Source organism: Anoplolepis gracilipes, chromosome 4 (assembly GCF_047496725.1).
Source record: "Anoplolepis gracilipes chromosome 4, ASM4749672v1, whole genome shotgun sequence".
Taxonomy (NCBI): Eukaryota; Metazoa; Arthropoda; class Insecta; order Hymenoptera; family Formicidae; genus Anoplolepis; species Anoplolepis gracilipes.
This window is the reverse complement of record NC_132973.1, coordinates 8,445,283-8,463,985: the sequence shown is the minus strand read 5'-3', so window position 1 is coordinate 8,463,985 and position 18,703 is coordinate 8,445,283. Positions and strand designations below refer to the sequence as shown.

At 32.7% G+C, this 18,703-nt stretch overlaps 4 protein-coding genes across 9 annotated transcripts; 1 reads left to right on the top strand and 3 right to left on the bottom strand.

Annotated features, from left to right (window-relative positions):
- Nucleotides 1-83: 83 nt before the first annotated feature.
- Nucleotides 84-4,147, bottom strand: Znt49b (solute carrier family 30 member 9). Of its 3 annotated transcripts, none has more exons than XM_072891567.1 (11): nt 3,877-4,147; nt 2,942-3,479; nt 2,678-2,867; nt 2,488-2,570; nt 2,122-2,245; nt 1,874-2,012; nt 1,472-1,795; nt 953-1,165; nt 717-851; nt 521-634; nt 84-421 (listed from the first exon to the last, which is right to left on the bottom strand). In XM_072891567.1, exons 2-11 carry the CDS (start codon nt 3,414-3,416, stop codon nt 377-379), a joined length of 1,842 nt encoding a protein of 613 aa, XP_072747668.1. In that variant the 5' UTR covers nt 3,417-3,479; nt 3,877-4,147; the 3' UTR covers nt 84-376. The 3 variants fall into 3 exon arrangements, with proteins under 3 accessions (XP_072747668.1, XP_072747670.1, XP_072747669.1); XM_072891569.1 differs by having other exon boundaries at nt 3,902-4,147; XM_072891568.1 differs by lacking the exon at nt 3,877-4,147 and adding an exon at nt 3,559-3,859.
- Nucleotides 4,148-4,558: 411 nt separating this feature from the next.
- On the bottom strand, nt 4,559-6,030 carry LOC140665125 (uncharacterized). 2 transcript variants are annotated; one of them, XM_072890867.1, is made up of 5 exons: nt 5,914-6,030; nt 5,718-5,826; nt 5,451-5,632; nt 5,120-5,334; nt 4,559-4,987 (listed from the first exon to the last, which is right to left on the bottom strand). In XM_072890867.1, the coding sequence occupies exons 2-5, from the start codon at nt 5,824-5,826 to the stop codon at nt 4,807-4,809; spliced, it is 687 nt and encodes a 228-aa protein (XP_072746968.1). In that variant the 5' UTR covers nt 5,914-6,030; the 3' UTR covers nt 4,559-4,806. The 2 variants fall into 2 exon arrangements, with proteins under 2 accessions (XP_072746968.1, XP_072746967.1); XM_072890866.1 differs by having other exon boundaries at nt 5,922-6,030.
- A 560-nt stretch (nt 6,031-6,590) lies between these two features.
- On the top strand, nt 6,591-11,613 carry LOC140665433 (uncharacterized). Of its 3 annotated transcripts, none has more exons than XM_072891563.1 (6): nt 6,591-6,785; nt 8,085-8,260; nt 8,355-8,476; nt 8,686-8,834; nt 9,034-9,208; nt 9,342-11,613. In XM_072891563.1, the coding sequence occupies exons 2-6, from the start codon at nt 8,152-8,154 to the stop codon at nt 9,402-9,404; spliced, it is 618 nt and encodes a 205-aa protein (XP_072747664.1). In that variant the 5' UTR covers nt 6,591-6,785; nt 8,085-8,151; the 3' UTR covers nt 9,405-11,613. The 3 variants fall into 3 exon arrangements, with proteins under 3 accessions (XP_072747664.1, XP_072747665.1, XP_072747666.1); XM_072891564.1 differs by having other exon boundaries at nt 6,591-6,797; XM_072891565.1 differs by lacking the exon at nt 6,591-6,785 and adding an exon at nt 7,223-7,348.
- Nucleotides 11,614-11,992: 379 nt separating this feature from the next.
- On the bottom strand, nt 11,993-14,615 carry Sap30 (SIN3-associated polypeptide 30). The gene is made up of 3 exons (XM_072891566.1): nt 13,472-14,615; nt 12,733-12,960; nt 11,993-12,204 (listed from the first exon to the last, which is right to left on the bottom strand). Exons 1-3 carry the CDS (start codon nt 13,640-13,642, stop codon nt 12,073-12,075), a joined length of 531 nt encoding a protein of 176 aa, XP_072747667.1. The 5' UTR covers nt 13,643-14,615; the 3' UTR covers nt 11,993-12,072.
- Nucleotides 14,616-18,703: the final 4,088 nt, after the last annotated feature.

Genomic DNA, 18,703 nt, shown 5'->3' with positions numbered 1-18,703 from the left:
TTTTTATAAAAGATCTTTTATATCTCTGAAATGATGCATAAAAAACTTTTATTTTAATTTTTAAAGGATAGGACATCACAATATTTATAAGAAACCTCTGCTTATTTATTATACTGAAGAGTGTGTAATAATCTTTGCAGCACAGCTGTACATAACTTACATAAAACATTTACAAAAAGTGATTTTTCTCAGATACTAAATCAAATAGCTTTTATCCTAAAGTAGAACCATTTTAAATAACTATTATATTAAAATAATGTCTTAGCTTGAAAAATATTATAAATAATAATTTACATTTATAGGGAGAGAAGGGAAAAGAGAGACAAGAGAGGAAATTTACAATTTAACTTAAATTACTCTATGCCACTAAAAATTTTTATAAAATTTCTAAATCACAATGTCGTATTTCTGGATGATTTTTCTGAAAATACAAAAAAGAATTATATCATTAACAATTTTAGATTGTCATAGATAATGGCTATAGATTATTGTATATATTATTTTATATATATATGCATACCTTTAGCTTTAATTCTATTCTATCTATTTCTCCACCAAGCATGTCTACAATATTTTCACCATGTTTCAATAAAAACGCCTCTAACTCCTCAATATTTTGCATACTTTTCACTTCCTGAAATGAAGTAATTTCGTAAGACTCATTGATATAGTATATTACATCACATTTAGTAAAGATGAAAATATCATGTCTATACCTTCAACATTGTAATAAGATCATGTTTGTCTAGGTAAGACCTTGTTAGTTCTCGTCCGTCGAAATCTAATTCAGCTTTGTATCGCACCAAGTGATTACCCATGTCAATACCTTTTACATCATGAATCGCACGGACCTACATTTGGCATAAAAAATATATTTAAAATTACAAATAAGTAAAAATTAATATATCCAAAAAAATCTATTGGGTAGATAATATTTTAAGGACAACGTTACCATTATATCTGCTTCTAATTCGGCATTAATTTTATCCAAATTCTCTTGTGATATACTCCTTCCTATAAGCGCAGCAACGTTCGTATAAATTATAAAGGATGCCACTCCACCAAGCAAACCGCCTACCAGAAGCGAACCAAAGGCATCGAACATTGAATTTTCTAGATATGAAGTCAAACCCATACATCCTGCTGCGACAATAACTCCAAGTACCTGAGTGACATACATCAGGATTAGAAATCTCTTTGAGAATATATAATATTAAAATATTTAATGAAACGGTTTGCTAAATATTTTTTTTCAACAATCGTTTTCTCTTACTAAATCAAATTTTATCTTTAAAATGACAATTAAGAATAGTTCTTTTAAGTAATAAAATTAGAAACAATGAGTGCTATAGAGAACGGGAACGATATCTTTAATCTTTAAAATTTAGCGGAATTTATGGTAAATATTAATTAAAAATAAAAATTTAAATTATAAAAAGCTGGGAAAGAAAGTAAAAAGAAAAATTCATACAGCTGCAAAATCTTCCATGAGCACAACATTCACAGATGGATCCTGTCCTTCCAAGACAAATTGTTTCAAGCTTTCTTTCCTCTCCTCTGCACCTCTCTTAATAGAATGCAATGCTATCATTAAAGTCGCTCCTTCTGACAGCAAAGATCCACCTAAAACGAAATACGCCCAAAAAAGAGATTCCAATGGCGCCGGAAAGAGAAGACCGTGAATTCCGTGATAGATGGAAAGACCCGTGCCAACGCAAAAGATACCCACGCCTGATATCAATGAAGAAACATACTTCATGTTTGTATAACCATATGGGTGATCGGGATCAGGATTCTGCAAAATTATTTGGACAATACAGATTAAAAACTGTTCGGGAAAGATCCTAAAGATATTTGAAATAATTTGATTTACCTGCACCGATTTATGAATACCATAGGCCAGAATTAATTGATTGCAAGTATCTGCTGCAGAGTGTACACACTCGGAAAACATACTATGCGAACCAGTATATAACCAAGCAATTAATTTACATAAGAAATTACTAGCATTTCTGAAAACAAAAAAGGAAATAGATTAATCAACAAAATCTAACAATTACACGATAAGCTTAAATTCAACTGGTCATTATGATTATGATTATATATCAATTCAATACATACATGGCTATTGCAGTCAATACTACTTTGCCAGATCTTCCAAAAAGACCCTCCTTTTGAACTATTTCTGCCTTGTTGCCAATTTCCCGCCTGTAATCCCTCAATCTCCGTTTGACCGTAAAAACATCTGTGATAAAAAGCTTAAATGTCAATCTTTGTACTAATTATTATTCTTTCAGAAAATTTATTATACTATCTATTATACTATCAAGACATATGAATGCTCCTGTAAAATAGATAAACAACTAAACAAAAATATTCTTTATTTGAAGGAGAAAATAATCCTGTTTTACAGAAGTAATAACTTTAAACAATTAAACAAATAAACAAACTTATGTATAAAAATATACATTTAAAATATATATTTACTTTGCTGATAAATCTTTCGCTCTACTTCTTTTTTCAAAAGTTCTTTCAGCAAAACCTCTCGGGATCCCCAGGCTTCCAAAGCTCTATAAATAAATAAAACTTTATAATATTTAACTAAATTGCAGTTGCAATTGTAATACATGTATAAGAATAAAAGAGTTAATTAAGTGAATAAATAAAATTCTCTCACTTAGCCTCAACATCTTTCCTCCAATAAACTGTGATAGGAGGTTCAAACTCATATGGGGAACGTCTTTTTGTTTTTGGCAAAGATTCCAAATCAGAAGGCTTTAATAAAAAATCTGACATAGCTCTTACAGGTGTAATAAAATTACGTTCCAAAGAAGATGTCGATTTATCGACTCTCATTCTCTTTTTCACTACAAATGTCAGAAAAAAGTTTCATTAATATAACATTTAATATATTAATATATCAATACTTAATATATTATACCTTTTTTCGACATAGCATCATCCTTTGACATTTCTTTAGATTCTGCAAACTGTTTTTCAGCAAATTTTGCATCTTTCCCCTTTTCCTTATCATCGCTAGAATCAATTAGTTCTATGTCTAATACTCTCTCTTTTAATTTACCTAATTTCTCTTCATTTAATTCTATTATTTTCTGCTGAACATCTTCAGCCAATTTCTTTTCAGACTTGTCCTTCTTACTCTTTACATCATCGGATAAAAATCTTGCTATACCAATCCATCTGCCATCCTCGTGCCTACCTATCTTTTTGTTAGCAAAAATACTTTTAGAATATGAAAGCATATGTACTTTGCATTGTGTACCATACTTGGGTACTATTAAAATACTGGCATGTTTTTTATTTAATCCAATCTGAAATATGCTAAATAACTGATTGGCATCGTGTCGATGTGTTGTGTTTCGTATAAAATTTATATGGTTGTAGGAACGATACATCTTTCTTCCTTCTCTTCCTTCTTTACACAAAATATACTGTTCTAGAAATATGCATCACTTAATCTGTAAAAGAATAAATTAGTTAAACAATCTTATTCTTAAAAAAATAATAAATTGATTATATAAAGAAGCAAAATATTACTTTCAAAAAATGTAACGTGATAACAATTGTAATGTGATAGAAATAGAATACATTTACGAAAACGTACACTACAAAATCACATTTATCTTTCCCATCTGCCAACTTTATTCACAATAAACACATCATTAAGACAGTTACAACACTGACATTGAAACTGCTATTGAACTAGGATTTCAAGGAGAACAATAATCCCATTTTGACAGACATTCAATGTGCGTTCAATGTCAGATATAAATTGCACCATCACACAGTGAAATCACATAAATCCATCAAATGACTCACAAAAAGTATCATTTAACAATTACTATATGTACATACATAGGTTATTTGTGCATAGCCATACTTTTTATGCTTTTCGCATCTTCCCTTTTTCTGTCCCTCTCTTCTCTCTTTTTCTCCGTACAATATGTATTTTATTATGTATTTATTTCATTTCTCAAGTACAAGGAGAACACGTTTAATGCTACAATCAAATCTCTTATAAACAGATAAACACAGCTAGACTCGAGACGAGACTCGAGACTGCTCGAGACTCAAGACTCGAGACTCGAGACGAAGAATACTTTATTATTGACGACAAGAATTATCATCTATCTATTTTATCAACCAAACTGTTTTATTCCAATTTTGGATACAAAGTTTTATTTCTATAAATATGTGGAAATCGTTGAAAACAATTAAATATGAAGTTAAAAATATATATAGATTATAACACAATAAAAGAAATATATATATATATATATATATATATATATATATATATATATATATATATATATATATATATATAATATATATATCTCCCAAGAAAAATCTAAAAACATGGACGAGTTTTTTAATTATTTTAATTATTTAAAATCAAATTGAAAATCAATTGAAACCAAACATTATTTTATATAAGAAATATTATAATAAATTCTAATATGTGTAATTATATTAATTAATTATAACTAAATTATAATATAGTATATTTTAATGTTTATTATATGTATACCTGATAATGTCTCATCACATATAAAACAATCTTTAAGACATAAAAGAACTCGTTGTTCTACAAATTTAATCGTCATTTTGCAATTGCAAATCAAATTGGTATTAGTCTTCGTTTGTATTATTTATAATTTAAGCAAAATAATAAATACCGAATTCGAAATAAGGTAATTATAAAAAGCAAAAGCAACAAAGAAAAGAATTTATTTCATAAAACTGTAATTCTCGAATCGCTTTAAATTTATTATGTAAATTGTTTTATGCAAAAAAGATATTGGTCGACCTTAAAGGTTTATTATTGTTGGATGTGCAAAAATCATCATTGACTTTACGCTGATTCATTATTCGATTGGCGGATCGTGTAGAGACATCATCTGCTCTCACATCGGACAAATTCAAGTTAGAAAATTTCAGACGATTCCATGATCCCGAAGAATATCTGTAAACAGCAACAAAGAGAGAAATATTAACGAAGAATCACGACATTATTTAGATATTTTTTGTTTTGGTTTTATTTTAAAATATAGCGTTAATCAATGTCAATCGATCGATATGCGCTTTCATACTTTACCGTGTGTTTGACGAATACGTAGAAACAGTGTTGGAATTTGTCAACGTCTTCGGCGTACTGAATATTGTAGATTTCGGAGTGCTTTGTACTAATTGTAGCAACGCCTTGTCAAACTTTTTTTTCTCAGTCTTTAAAATATTTCGCTTCTCTGTGTATAATTTCAAATTGTGTCGCAATTGAAAATAATTCTTTTTCAACATTTCGTACTTGTTGTCCTTGAAACGTGTATCATTGCATAATTATATCGTTATATAAATATAGAAATATATAATATATATATATATATATATATATATATGTGAATAATTTAAGAAATATCGTTTATATATACAAGCTTGTAAAAGTGCTCCATTGTTATCTTTAATTGATTGCATTTGGCTCTCTCTACGTTTAACAGTGTTTCCAAAATGTCGAAGGAAGGCGTAAAGAGCGAAATCTTCTTAGGCATTACTGGCTGTTCTAATGGTAAATATGCGGGATTAGCGTATTTACACTGAGAACACTGTCTTTTTACTGCAATAGAAAATATATATATAGTGGTAGAAAATTATTATAATCATTTTCCTCGCTTTCTTCCATTTATACATATATCGATTACCTTGTTGTAAACAATCCTGACAAAAAAGATGACTACACTGTGTAATATTATAAGGCATTTTTCCTCTGTACATCGGACTGAAGCATCTATTGCAAATAAACGCCTCCATCTGTGAAATATGAAAGAATAAAATGCGCGAACCTTGAAATTTACTAATATTTTTTTCTCGCCGTTTAAATAATTCGAACAATTTTACTTCATTACATAAAACATATCCCTATATGTATATGAAATCAAATTCACTTTTATTATCAATCTAATTATTAATCAATCCGACACTATGTTTTTTTCGGAGATAAAAATGATACAATTTAAAATCGTTTAATGGCGCCAAGAAACTGAAGCCAGTAGAACTTTATTTTCAAGCGAAAGTTAAAAGTGACGATTTTTGATTGGCTCTTCAATCCGCCATAATGGATACGTTCGAAAATGTAGCACTCGTATTACAAGATGGCGATTCAACAAGAAGCGTCTTTATATTTATGACCTTGTTTACACCGACATACTTTGATACACGTATGAAATACTACTGGCCAATCACAGCCATTCCATTCTTGAGAAGAATGACTATGATTGGTTAGTATAGTACTTTTAGTACTATACAAGTACGCGTATTAAGTGCTCGGTGTAAACAAGGCTATTGTTCTTTGATATTTTTAATGAGCGCTACATTTAATCTGATAAATCTAATATCCAATCAAAAAAATTTAAGAATTCTGGCCTGCGTGAAGTTGCATAAATATCGTTGAGTGCAAAGAAATTTTTTATTTTCCGCTAGCCAATCGGGTTCGAGTTCCAACGAACTGGACAGCTTGATTTTCAGAAAATATCGCAGAGTCGCCCAACTATGTATCATGATGTCGATGACATAGTCGAACGCTATCTCGGCAAAGAGTTCACGATAGGTACATAACGCGTTGATTGTTTCGCGCGACAATTATCGGGCGTACGTATATATACGTACGAAAGTGCGTAACGGTAGACATTACATCCTAGGGATTGTCGCCTACGAAAGGTCATCGCGTAATCGTGAAGATGCAATATCCGCGCGAATGAGCGAATCCTTAGGTGAAGAATAATGTACGTTCGGCTATGCATGTATATAGCCGTTCATACACACTCGTAATAATACATATATACATATACATATATACATATATATATATATATATATATATATATATATATATATATATATATATATATACACACGTCACACCGTCACATACTGTTACATCCGAATCGGGTTCCGGTCCTTTTATCTTTTATTCTCGCCGACATCGCGTTATGTCGTCGCGTTGACAATCCTCGCGACGCCAAGTCGGGAAAACGCTACGGTCCGGTCAAATCGTCGCGTCTCGCTCTTTCGTGACCGGATGATTTCTTATATCATCCGTAGGATAATGGTCGCGATTACTCTTGCTTTGTCGTCCCAATAGTTGCGTATATTTTATATATTTTATATAAGCGTCGATTTACCCAGATTCGGTTATTAATCTCTACGAGATTATTCGCTCGACGTGTTTGACAGTTCTTTCGCCGATCGTTGGGTTTTTTTTTTTTTTTTTTTTTTCCGCGATCAAGAACCCAAGCCTCTCGCTTCGCATCGAGTGTCGCGTCCGCGACGTCTGGTAAGCGATTGACCGAACAACGCGAATGCTCGAGACACGGCTGTACTTTTGCAATTTTGTAGAAATTTTCGTAGTTTACCGGTAGTTCTTCCGGAGAAACTAAAGGAAGAACATTGCGTAAATTGCCAATATAGATCTGCGTTCTTAGTCTTGTGTGCTTACAATTTTTTTTTTTTTTTTTTTTTTTAACTTGTGAAACGAAATAAATGCATTCTCGAAAAATGTAACAAAGAGTTTGCAGCCAAATAAAACAAATCTGACAAATTCGTTATACTCAACTTTTTCTCTTCAAATATTTTCAATTTTGCTTTATTTATAATTGAAAAAATGCACGTTGATAACAGCATTAAAGAAAATAGTAGATTAAGACAGTTTGTAATATATTATTAAAGAGAAGGGTAGCTATAGAGAAGTTTAATTTCTTTTTTTTTAATTTTTCTCTTTTCTATTACTAGGATTACTATTGCACTTTTTTTTTCTATCTCTATTGTATTTCTAGCTACTAATTTTTTCTAATTCAAACATTCTGACATTATTTTAAACATATTTACATATTAAACCAATCAGACAAATTATCATTTTTAGAACAAATTTGAGATGATCTTGTCTTTAGATTTTGATACAAACGTCCTACAAATATATGTATATATATTTGTGGGAAGTTTGTGTATATATATATGCATTATCTTTTATTTGTATATATACAGAGAGAATAATTGAATATTATTATTGACAGATAACTATAGCTTTAATACATTGTGTCACAAGTTTTGAATTATACAAAAGTAAGAGAGATTGCAATTATGGAATCATCAGATAGAAAGAACGTATATCTTACAAAAACTGGAGATAATTCTTTAAACTCTGGAATGAGAGATACAATGATTGTTGGCCAGAATAACATGGCACCAGGTATATAATATAGTCATTGTATGCATATAAAAATTATCACTTTGTGTGTGTGTGTGAATACAGATTTTATTGTAATTCTATATTCCCTTTGTAGAATGTGGCGCAGAAGGTGTGATGAAATCCAACAATGTGTCAAGTGTTTCTACTAATCAGGCCAAATGGACTACTGGTCAGGGTAAAAATTTCATTATCAATTCAGTGCCAGTGAAGAATGAGGTATGGCAACCAGTACAATGGCTTAATAATGATTTAAATATAAAAATTATGATTTAGAAATTCAATTCTAAAACAAGTAATTAGATTAGTTAAATTACACAGTCATACCTAACTGATATAAATAAAAAAATGTATTAATGTCTCGCAATCAAAACTATAAATGAAGCCATATTTAGAATAGTTACAAATAAAAATAATGCATTTTGTAGATTGTACATCTGGAAGATGGTAATGCTCATTGCAACACTAAGAAGATGTATTACTATGATAGACATTATACTGGTCACGAGGAACCAGAGAGGCCAACACGTAGAGGAACAAAGAGATATAGGGATAAAGACGCACCGAAACGAGCACTGTATGTTAAGTTGGAAACATTCGATGACAATATTATTTTAAAGACATAAAATAAGCTTTATATACATGCTTTAACAATTATTGAATGCATTTTTGAAATATTCAAATAATGATATTTTGACTAATACAAGTTATCAAGTATTAATGCTTATGCAATTAAGGAATTTAATATTTGTTTTATATCTATCATTATGTTGCAGATCCGCATTTTTTTACTTTTGCCAAGAATTACGTGGTAAGATGAGGGAATTGCATCCCGAGATGGGAGTAGGTGATATCGCGAAGGAATTAGGAAAATTGTGGATGAGTACGGATCTACAAACAAAGTCCAAATACATGGCAATTGCAGAGGAGGATAGAGCCAGATACGAAAGAGTACGTATCAAAATGTGTTTTATATGTATTGAGATATTTGGGATTATATTCGATAGATTTGTATTTCTATGTGTTAATTTTGCAATTATCTATATAAAACATTTGCAAATTTACGAAACAAATTTTGATACAGGAAATAATCGCATACAACAAGAGAGTGAAAAATTACGATCCAGAAGAAGTTGGAACTGTATAAGTTGTATGTTGGATACACGCGGGATAGAAGATGATGACTCTTCTTCGAGCACTCGAACGCAGCAAGACACGAGAGTACAGGACGATATTATTACTAACGTAGTATTACTGACTGTTGTATATATTATGTACACTGTTGATATTGTCCGGAAAAGAGAGAAATTGACTTGCAAAAATTCGATTATATATTTATAACGATAAAAAAACAACCAGATTTGGGGAAGAATATAAATTCCAAATTTTTTTATAATAAATTTCTCTATCACTCGCAGACGCTATATCATATATATGACTAACGTGTGCTAATATATATAAATATACCGATATATAATAAAAATACGAACCTCGGCTATCTGAACGCTTATATAACATGTTGATTATTATTCAAATAATCAAACATTCGGTCAATCGGCATTCGGATAATCCAAGTTTTGCTGTATAAGTTTTAGCGGTAGAATAATAATTCAAGTAACAATAACTGCTCTATACTATTACGGTATATTAATATTAAACAATGATAACAATAATAATGATATTGGTAATGTTAGAACGTAATAAAAGCGTATATATTGCACCATGCACCTATATTGCATTATAAAGTTATAGTAGATTGCTTCATTAAGATACAAGAAATGAAAGAGCTGAAATGATAAAAAAAAGCAAGATAATTCTATTACATGACAAAACTATACATGTACGAAAAATTTGCTGCAAAAGATTGCATTGAGGATAATTTTCCTGCCTACAGCATTGATTTAATTATATAATGAATTCTATAATTTCAACATATATATATACAGTGGGTAAAAAAAGCATGCGTTGGATTAATTAGTTATCAACTACTTTTAAACATAACAATATTGATTCAAACAGAGGACAACAATAAGATACTAAAAAAAACTAAAAATAAAGAATGGGTCTAAATGAAGATATTTAGGCAAATACAAATTGTCGAGTACCTATGTTTGATTTCTAAACTGTAATAAAATTTTGATTGAAAAGAAACTAAAGTTTGAAATTAACTGTTTTTTAAACTCTACATAATTATCAAGATATATGTATGTGTGCATACTGACCTAAATATCTTCATAGCTTTTTCTAAAAAAGTGTGTGGGCTAATTTTTATTTTATTTAAAGAATTTTATATATATATATATATATATATATATAAAATTCTTTAAATAAAATAGTCCAAATACATGGCAATTGCAGAGGAGGATAGAGCCAGATACGAAAGAGTACGTATCAAAATGTGTTTTATATGTATTGAGATATTTGGGATTATATTCGATAGATTTCTATTTCTATGTGCTAATTTTGCAATTATCTATATAAAACATTTGCAAATTTTGATACAGGAAATAATCGCATACAACAAGAGACAAACATTTTATATATATAAAATGTTCTCAACAGTTTTACATCACTCGCGATTAATTTAAAAAAAATTTTTATATTTGATTTAAATCTATGAAAATAGTTTCTATAATAAAGCTAATTGAAAAAAGCTATTGTCCGAAGAACGTTCAAAAATTTTAACAAACAGTACAGAAAAACCTATCAAAAGACTATAGGCTATAAAGAATCCAATAAAATATTAAAATTTATTGTCATTGTTGTTTAATAGCATTAGTTGATAAACACTTTATCAACAAGATAATTTTTATTTTCTTTTTATGTTATATTCACATATTAAAATTAACTTTATTATATTGTTTTTTTTTATAATTATAGAATTATAAAAAAATTACCGATTTGAGGCACATTGCACAATTTTTTTTTTTTTTTGTATAAATTTATTTTAAGGAAAATATATTTTTGAAATATTTTGTCTGCCCACTGTAAATATTTTTAACGAATAAAATTTATATATTTTTTCCTATTTATGGTCTACTATCCATAAGGAGATAAAAATTTTTATCAAAAGATTTGAATTGTAAAAGCGAATTAATAATTATAATGAAACTTATTATTATTAAACAAGTATAAAGAGGGCGCAAAAAGCATTGTGCTTTCTTACATTGAATAAAAGTCAAGAGCAGAATGAGCATTGTACAGTGCACATGACTTTATCCCTTTGCTTGTATACATATATTCATATACTTTAGACATATATCTCGGGGATATATATCGAAATCCCGAAACGGAACGTATATTCTATGTATTTTGTTCTTTTTTTCAATAAAGGTACAGATATATATAAAGGAAAACGCATTGGCTTCGTAGAAGTCTTGTTTATTTTATAATAATTGCACACTTCTCTCTTTGTGAAATTTTTTCCAAAATATATTGCCGCTCGCAATTTCTAAAACGAAATTGTTAGCGACTCGTACGCACATTTTTATATCATGTTAAAACCTACGTATATTAATGTAAAATGTGCGATAAAAGAAAGATAAAATAAAATAGTGAATGGTTTTGATGTATTGGAGAATATATATATATATATATAATGTATGTATGGATTTGTATGTATATACATATGTATATACATATATGTATATGTATGTGTATATATATATATATATATATATATATTTTCACACATATATATACCTTATATACAGGTTCTTATAAAATACATATGTATTAACAAGTAAAAATTGATTATTTATCACATAACTAATTTGCAACATTACAATAATGACATGAGAGATTTTCTGACCACGCTACGTTGTATCACTACTACTCAAACCATTTTTTTGATCTAGTTTATTTGCATTAGTCTTAACAGTATATATGAAAAAACTTAGAGCTTCTTTCTCCATTACAGAGATGGTCTTAAAATGCTTCATCAGGGCCTGTAACAAAAATTTATTCAGTAAGTAATTTTTAAATTTATTGCCATAAAAATATTGTAATGACAAAAATTATAAACATTATATCATCATATTCTTCATTATAACATTAATCATAAGCATATTTTAAAAATATTTAGTCTATGTGCACACACGAAATAAGACTTTAAAAGATCTCTAAAATGTAATATGTATATATGTTGGTGTTTTGATATATTTCTTATGAATAATTCAATATCATAATTGTATCTTTATGTACAGACACACACACACACACACACACACACACACACACACACACACACACACACACACACACATACACACACACACACACACACACATATATATATATATATATATATATATATATATATATATTATCTTTCATATAATTTATTTCTATACACATTTTTAATATCTTATGTATTATATATTATTATATTATTATTATATATTATTATTATTTTGCATACATTAGAAAAAAATAATAATAGAAAGATTAAAATTGGAGAAAGATTGTATACTTACATCGGCTAACTGAGCTTTGTTAAGACCAGGACGTGTGGGAACCTTATAGTGCCTTTTGTACCGTCTTAAAGTACCGACTTGCAATTGGAAGAGATCGACTTCTGGGAGATCGTTGTCAGTTTCACCGGAATCCTCTTCGGAATCCTTACGCCTACGTTGCTGCTGTTGCTTAGTCCTCGCACATTGGATCACTTGCTTGTGATAATCACAGATATATATATGTCTTGCCTGCACATAGTATATAAAGGAAGAATAAGAATATTATATATTATAGCAATAACAATAATAAATGTAATATCTAAAATATCATAATTTACAAAAAGCTTTGATCAAAATATATTCCTAATTAAAAACAATTAGTTTATGCATGAAATGTCAAATTCTGATAATTGCAAATTTATAAAATGCTCTTATAAAATAAACATCTGATAATAAAATGTTATTTGTTACATTAAAGTGATAAGTTTAGTAATGTTTCAGTATTTCTTAATCGGTATTTCTGAAAATACATTGCTCAAGATATAATAACAATAAAAATTTGATTTGTCATTGTATCCGTTATCTAAAATATGTATAATTAAAAACTTTGTTCACGTTGCTGCAATTAGCGCAAATAATAATTTTAATAATAAAATATTTAAAGCACCGATAAATATACCCAATCGATATAAAATTCACTGCTCCTCGAGGAAGCGAAAAAGTATATGTCTAATATTACGTTTACATATGTCATACGCACCATGTGATCGAGATTAAGCTTGAGCCGTCGTTGAGTGACAGTTTTTTGGATACGTTTGCTATAGGACGCGTTGCCGGCCGGGCGGGAGCATCGCTCGCCCTCATCGACGAGGCAGCAGATCTGGTCCGCCGCTCCCCGGGAGTCCTCCTCGCCGGTGCTGAAGCCGTTCATCTTCCCTCGCTGACGACGATTTTCGTCTCGCTGCCTAGTGTCTAGCGGTAGCGTCGACGATGGCGATTCGCGCGCACGTTGCGCTCGTGTCAAAAGTCTTGCTCGATCGTGGAACAACCGGCAGCGGCCACGGGACGGGCACGGGGACGGGGACGGGGACGACGACGACAACAATAACGACGATGACAGCAGCACGCTAAGCGACTTGGTTCGCTCATAATTCTCTTCCGCGCGCGCGATCAATCCGAGGCCCCTAGCTCGCCGAGCTGAGTGTTCCCCTACTTCTTCCTTTATGGATTCGTCTGTCTGTCCCTTTTGGGACGCGGCTCACAAACCCAGCACGCCGGTCAGCCAGTCTTTGTCCGCGGGAAATCGACGACGGTTCGCAGAAAAATCCCCAACACCGCGAAACCCGGAGAGGGCTCTCGGGGCCAATTTAGCTGTCACACGGAAGGGCTTCGCCGGCAACAGCAGGACCCCGAGTTAACACGTAATATGTAAGTAAGATGATTTTAATTACGACACGTACGCGCCGATAACTTACGCTCAAGCTACGCTGCTTTCGTACGCACGCACGCACGCACGCACGTACACGCGAGATTATTTTCACGACTGAGAGGAGTCTTTCGCTCGAGGAATTTTTACTTGTTTACTTGATACAGGGCACATACGCTCGCACGACAACACCGTTTTCGACTGCGCGTCCTGTTGTAAAATGATGTTTTGCCCACAAGATGAGAGGGGGTATTTCGCCACAGTGTTGCTAGACGATGTCGGCGTTTTTTTTCGCGCATGCGCGTCGAACGCGATCCGAGTCAAATCCAAAGTCATGAGGAGCATACTTGTTTGGCCCCTCCCCCCTCTATATTTGAACATTTTTTTAAATTGTCTAAAAATGCTTGAAAAATCAATAAAAGGTGTGAAATGTGTCTACATATCACACACATACACACACACACACACACACACACACACGCACGTCTAGTAATACTATGATCGCCAACTCTTTAAACCAGAAACATATCACTAAACATAGATTTACAATCACATGCTTGTCGGTTCTCACATGCATTTCAGAACAATTCTCGCATAATTACATTCTTTTACATCGAAACAATCCTATTCAAGATAAACACTATTTCTGCATAATGCATATGCAGAAATAGTGATTAATTATATATTTACAAATATAATGATTGAAAGTTTTAAATATACATAGAAAGAAGCAATAGAATCTTCGTTTCTCTCTAACGAAAGAAAAAAATTCTGCTCTTTTTTTTATTCCATTTCATTATTAAAGTCTAGTAAACTCGCTCAATCTATTTTTATTATGCTTATGTTATTATATATATGTATATAATGTAAAGAATACACCGATACATTTTTTTTTATATTAGAAATGAGTGATTGATTAATTTTTGTATGCATTTCTTTGGTCAAAAAATAAAGATCGGAAAAAAAAACATTCGTTCTCTGGTGCGATGTATACTCGTAAATAATATATAGCTTGTTTCGTGACACACGAGTAATCTTTTGGACAAAAAAAATGGCAGGAGCAGACGACGGCATGACAAGCTCGAGGCTCGAGTTTTCTCGGCGCACAGTTAATTTTTTTGTTCCGACGTTGGCGATCCTGCATCGACCCTAATCACCTTGGCGTCGACTGGTGCCATCTAGGATAGAAACGATGCCTAACCTAAATAATCTCGCGTAGTCGGTCGTGAGGATGTATCGACGAACGGAGAAAGAGACGATACGCGGAATCGGTCCTTGGACGCGTTCGTCTTGGACGAGGTGGCCACGACCGCGACAAGCTCGGTTGCGTTCGGCACCGAACGATCAGCTTTGGCCGCACGCATTTTCCCGCCCTTTCGACCAGCCGACATTTTATTTGGTGGGGGGCAAAAAGAAACGCACCAAAACATAAAAGGTCGGCGCTGATTGGCTTACTTTTTGCGGCTTATCTGAAATAAGCCAATGGTAACGGGGAGATTTTCCCCGTACACTGGCCGTATGCCGCACGAGTGGCGTGGGGTCGCGATATTCGAAGCTGAAGAATCCTTTTAGCCGTAGCGGATCCCGTTCCAGGTAAGAAAAATCCAAATATTTTTCGCGGGTCGCGTTGACAGATTCAGCGGATGCCGCGTGGAAGCTCCGCGCGTACGTCCGTTCCGCCGGACCCGCCCAACACGAGCGTGTCCGTTGGCCGTAGGTCGCTACCGTGCTGCGTTTCTCGTACGTATACCTTTTATTTCCGTACTACCGTCAGCACACGGCAGCAAATGGCTGCCCGGACGGACGCGTCGTGCGCGCACGTCTCGCCGTATTTACGTCGTTTTGTCGCGCGTTATCCGAGATATCGTGCGATTAACGAACAACGGCGAGATCCGCGCGAATCGGGGATACCGCGGATCGCTGGGAGGCCGTGGAAACGTTCGCGACTGCCACCGCCGCCGCCGCCACCGCTCGCTCGCTCCGTGCTCCGATGCTCCGATGCTCCGCCGCGTCAACGACGTTGACGTCAAGGCTACGCGCGCTTATGTGCACGTACCGCGTTTTGCGTTGCTCGCCATGTATCGCGATCAGGCATTTTTTTCTCCGAGGAAGACGACGTGATCGTTTGTCGACGAATCAACCGCACTCTCAGTCATCGTTTCGCCGTACACGGCTTAGTATATCGGGACTCGGGACGCGCTGCCAGTAGTTTTCTCGCTACCGATTCTCTCCAAAGCTGTCAACAACGAGCAAATTTGTCTAGAGATCCCGAGAAGAATCGACGCCACCTTTTCTCTCTCTCTCTCTCTCTTTCTCTCTTTCTCTCTCTTCTCTTCTCCCTCTCTCTCTCTCTCGGATTATTTTTCTCAACGATCATATACGCGCTCGTTATTGCCAGCGAAATAGATCGTGAGCAAACGACCGAGGAGGAGCTAGCGGGAGGGCAAGATAGAATAACAGAAAGTGTGTGTGTGTGCGAGAGAGAGAGAGAGAGAGAGAGAGAGAGAGAGAGAGAGAGTGAGAGTGAGAAGGTAGGAGAGACAGAGAGGAGTGTTTACACGTAGGCGTTTCTACTCCTACCGACGGTGCATCTCGCGCGCGCAAAGCACGGCGTAGCATAAAGGTGCGTCCAGACTTGTTACTACGCATCGTTTGATTGTAGCATACGTTATGAACAATGTTTCGGGCACATAGTTATCGTTCGTATCGTAATATGCCGCGTCTTCGTCGCGCTATTATGATAAAAGATTTTTTCTAGAAGATATATTTAATTTATTTTATTTTTATTTAAGGTCTATTTAAGGCGCGTCATTTTTTTTTCTTTTTATTCAACGTGGTCACGAGTTTGGTCGCGACTTGAGCGCGCGGCGAGGTGGTGGAGACGCCAAAAGCAAGCATGTCGTCGATTGACTCGCTTGACGTTTACTCGGCCTGCCAGTCGTCATCTGACACGGCTTCTCGTGCACATCCGATAGATATACACTATTTGCGTGATACTATAAATCTATTTTTTTAGCCATATTATCTGTGTGCTTTCTTTCAATTTTTGTTTGTCCTTTTTCTCTTTCTAATGCTTGATTATAAATATGTGTTTATCTATATGTGCTATATGTATGTGTTGATATACAGTTATTCAATCATATTTGATAATCGCTACTTTACACAAGGGCATTTTGATAAAATGCTTTAGAAATATTTTAAATATGTATTTCTGTTATGTTTATAATGAGTATGTATATATGAATATGCATATGTAACTTCAAAGATGAATATGTAACGGCAAAGATATATGTAAAAGCAGTTTATTGATTACAATTAAGATATAAAAATATACGACGTAATTATAAATTTTTAATTTTACGCATTAAATCATTATTTAAACAAATTACAATTAAAATCATAATGAATAATCTCAGAAACTTTACATATAACATAACTTAAAAGAAAAAGAGTTTTTCTATGAAACAATTCAATTAAAATTAATTTTGACATGTAGACACACGATTCGTCACACACAAATCTGTTTTGATATTTATTATAGTATTATAGTATTAGTATATTATTGCATTTTGTTATCACAATTATGAAAAATACAGACAGATATAAAATTAAATTTTCACTATACTCTTTCGTGTTTTTGTATGATTTTCATTATAAAATCTCTATCGCAGTTTTACAAAGAAAATGTACACAAGGAGAAAAAAATCGCGTTAAATTTTTTAGAAATTCTAATTGTAAGCAAAAAATTTTTTAGAAAAAAGAATAGTAAAAACAGCAAACTTAAATTTTGGAAATCCTCTTTGATATCGAAAAACAAACAAGAATTATGTCATAAGAAAGACGTGACACAAGTAACTCAGTCACTCTTCAAGCCTTAATTTTGTCTTCTAATATAAATATATAATATAATATAAAGCATATTAATTATCAATTATTTTTATAATGGTAAAATCTGTGGTAGAAACAGCTGCTTTAAAATCATCGAAATTGAATTCAAATTCTATAATTCTCATAAATTTACAATCAATTATCATTGAATAGTTTATTTTTTCAAATGAAAAACATACTATCTTTTTTGAACGTTCCTTTCTGACTAGAAAAGATAATCAATTTTTGTTTATTTTCTTTATCAGTTGTACTACTTTTTCGCACAGTCATCGATACATGTTTGTCTTCCGGTTTCCAGTAGGAAACCTCAGCTGTTGTCCAAGACACAGACATATATAACGCATCACTCGTGTATTACACGACGTCTCAAGATATTTCAAGCCTCGAAAGCATTCATGAGCTTTAATAAAGCTTAAACGCGTCCGTATACTTATACACCAGCTCTATAGCATATATGTAAAGAAAAACACACAGCCGTAAACATTATTTTTTTTTTTTTTTTTTTTTAGTCGATGCACAACATCTCATCGATCGATTATCCGCAAAAGCGCTCGCTTGGAACAAATCGCGCCTCCTCCCGTACCACACATCCCTACACCTACGTTCGTTTCGGATAATCGGCTTTCCGTCGTACACGCTAAGAATTACGAGCTCTAGAGTTATGAGTTATCTAAGAGT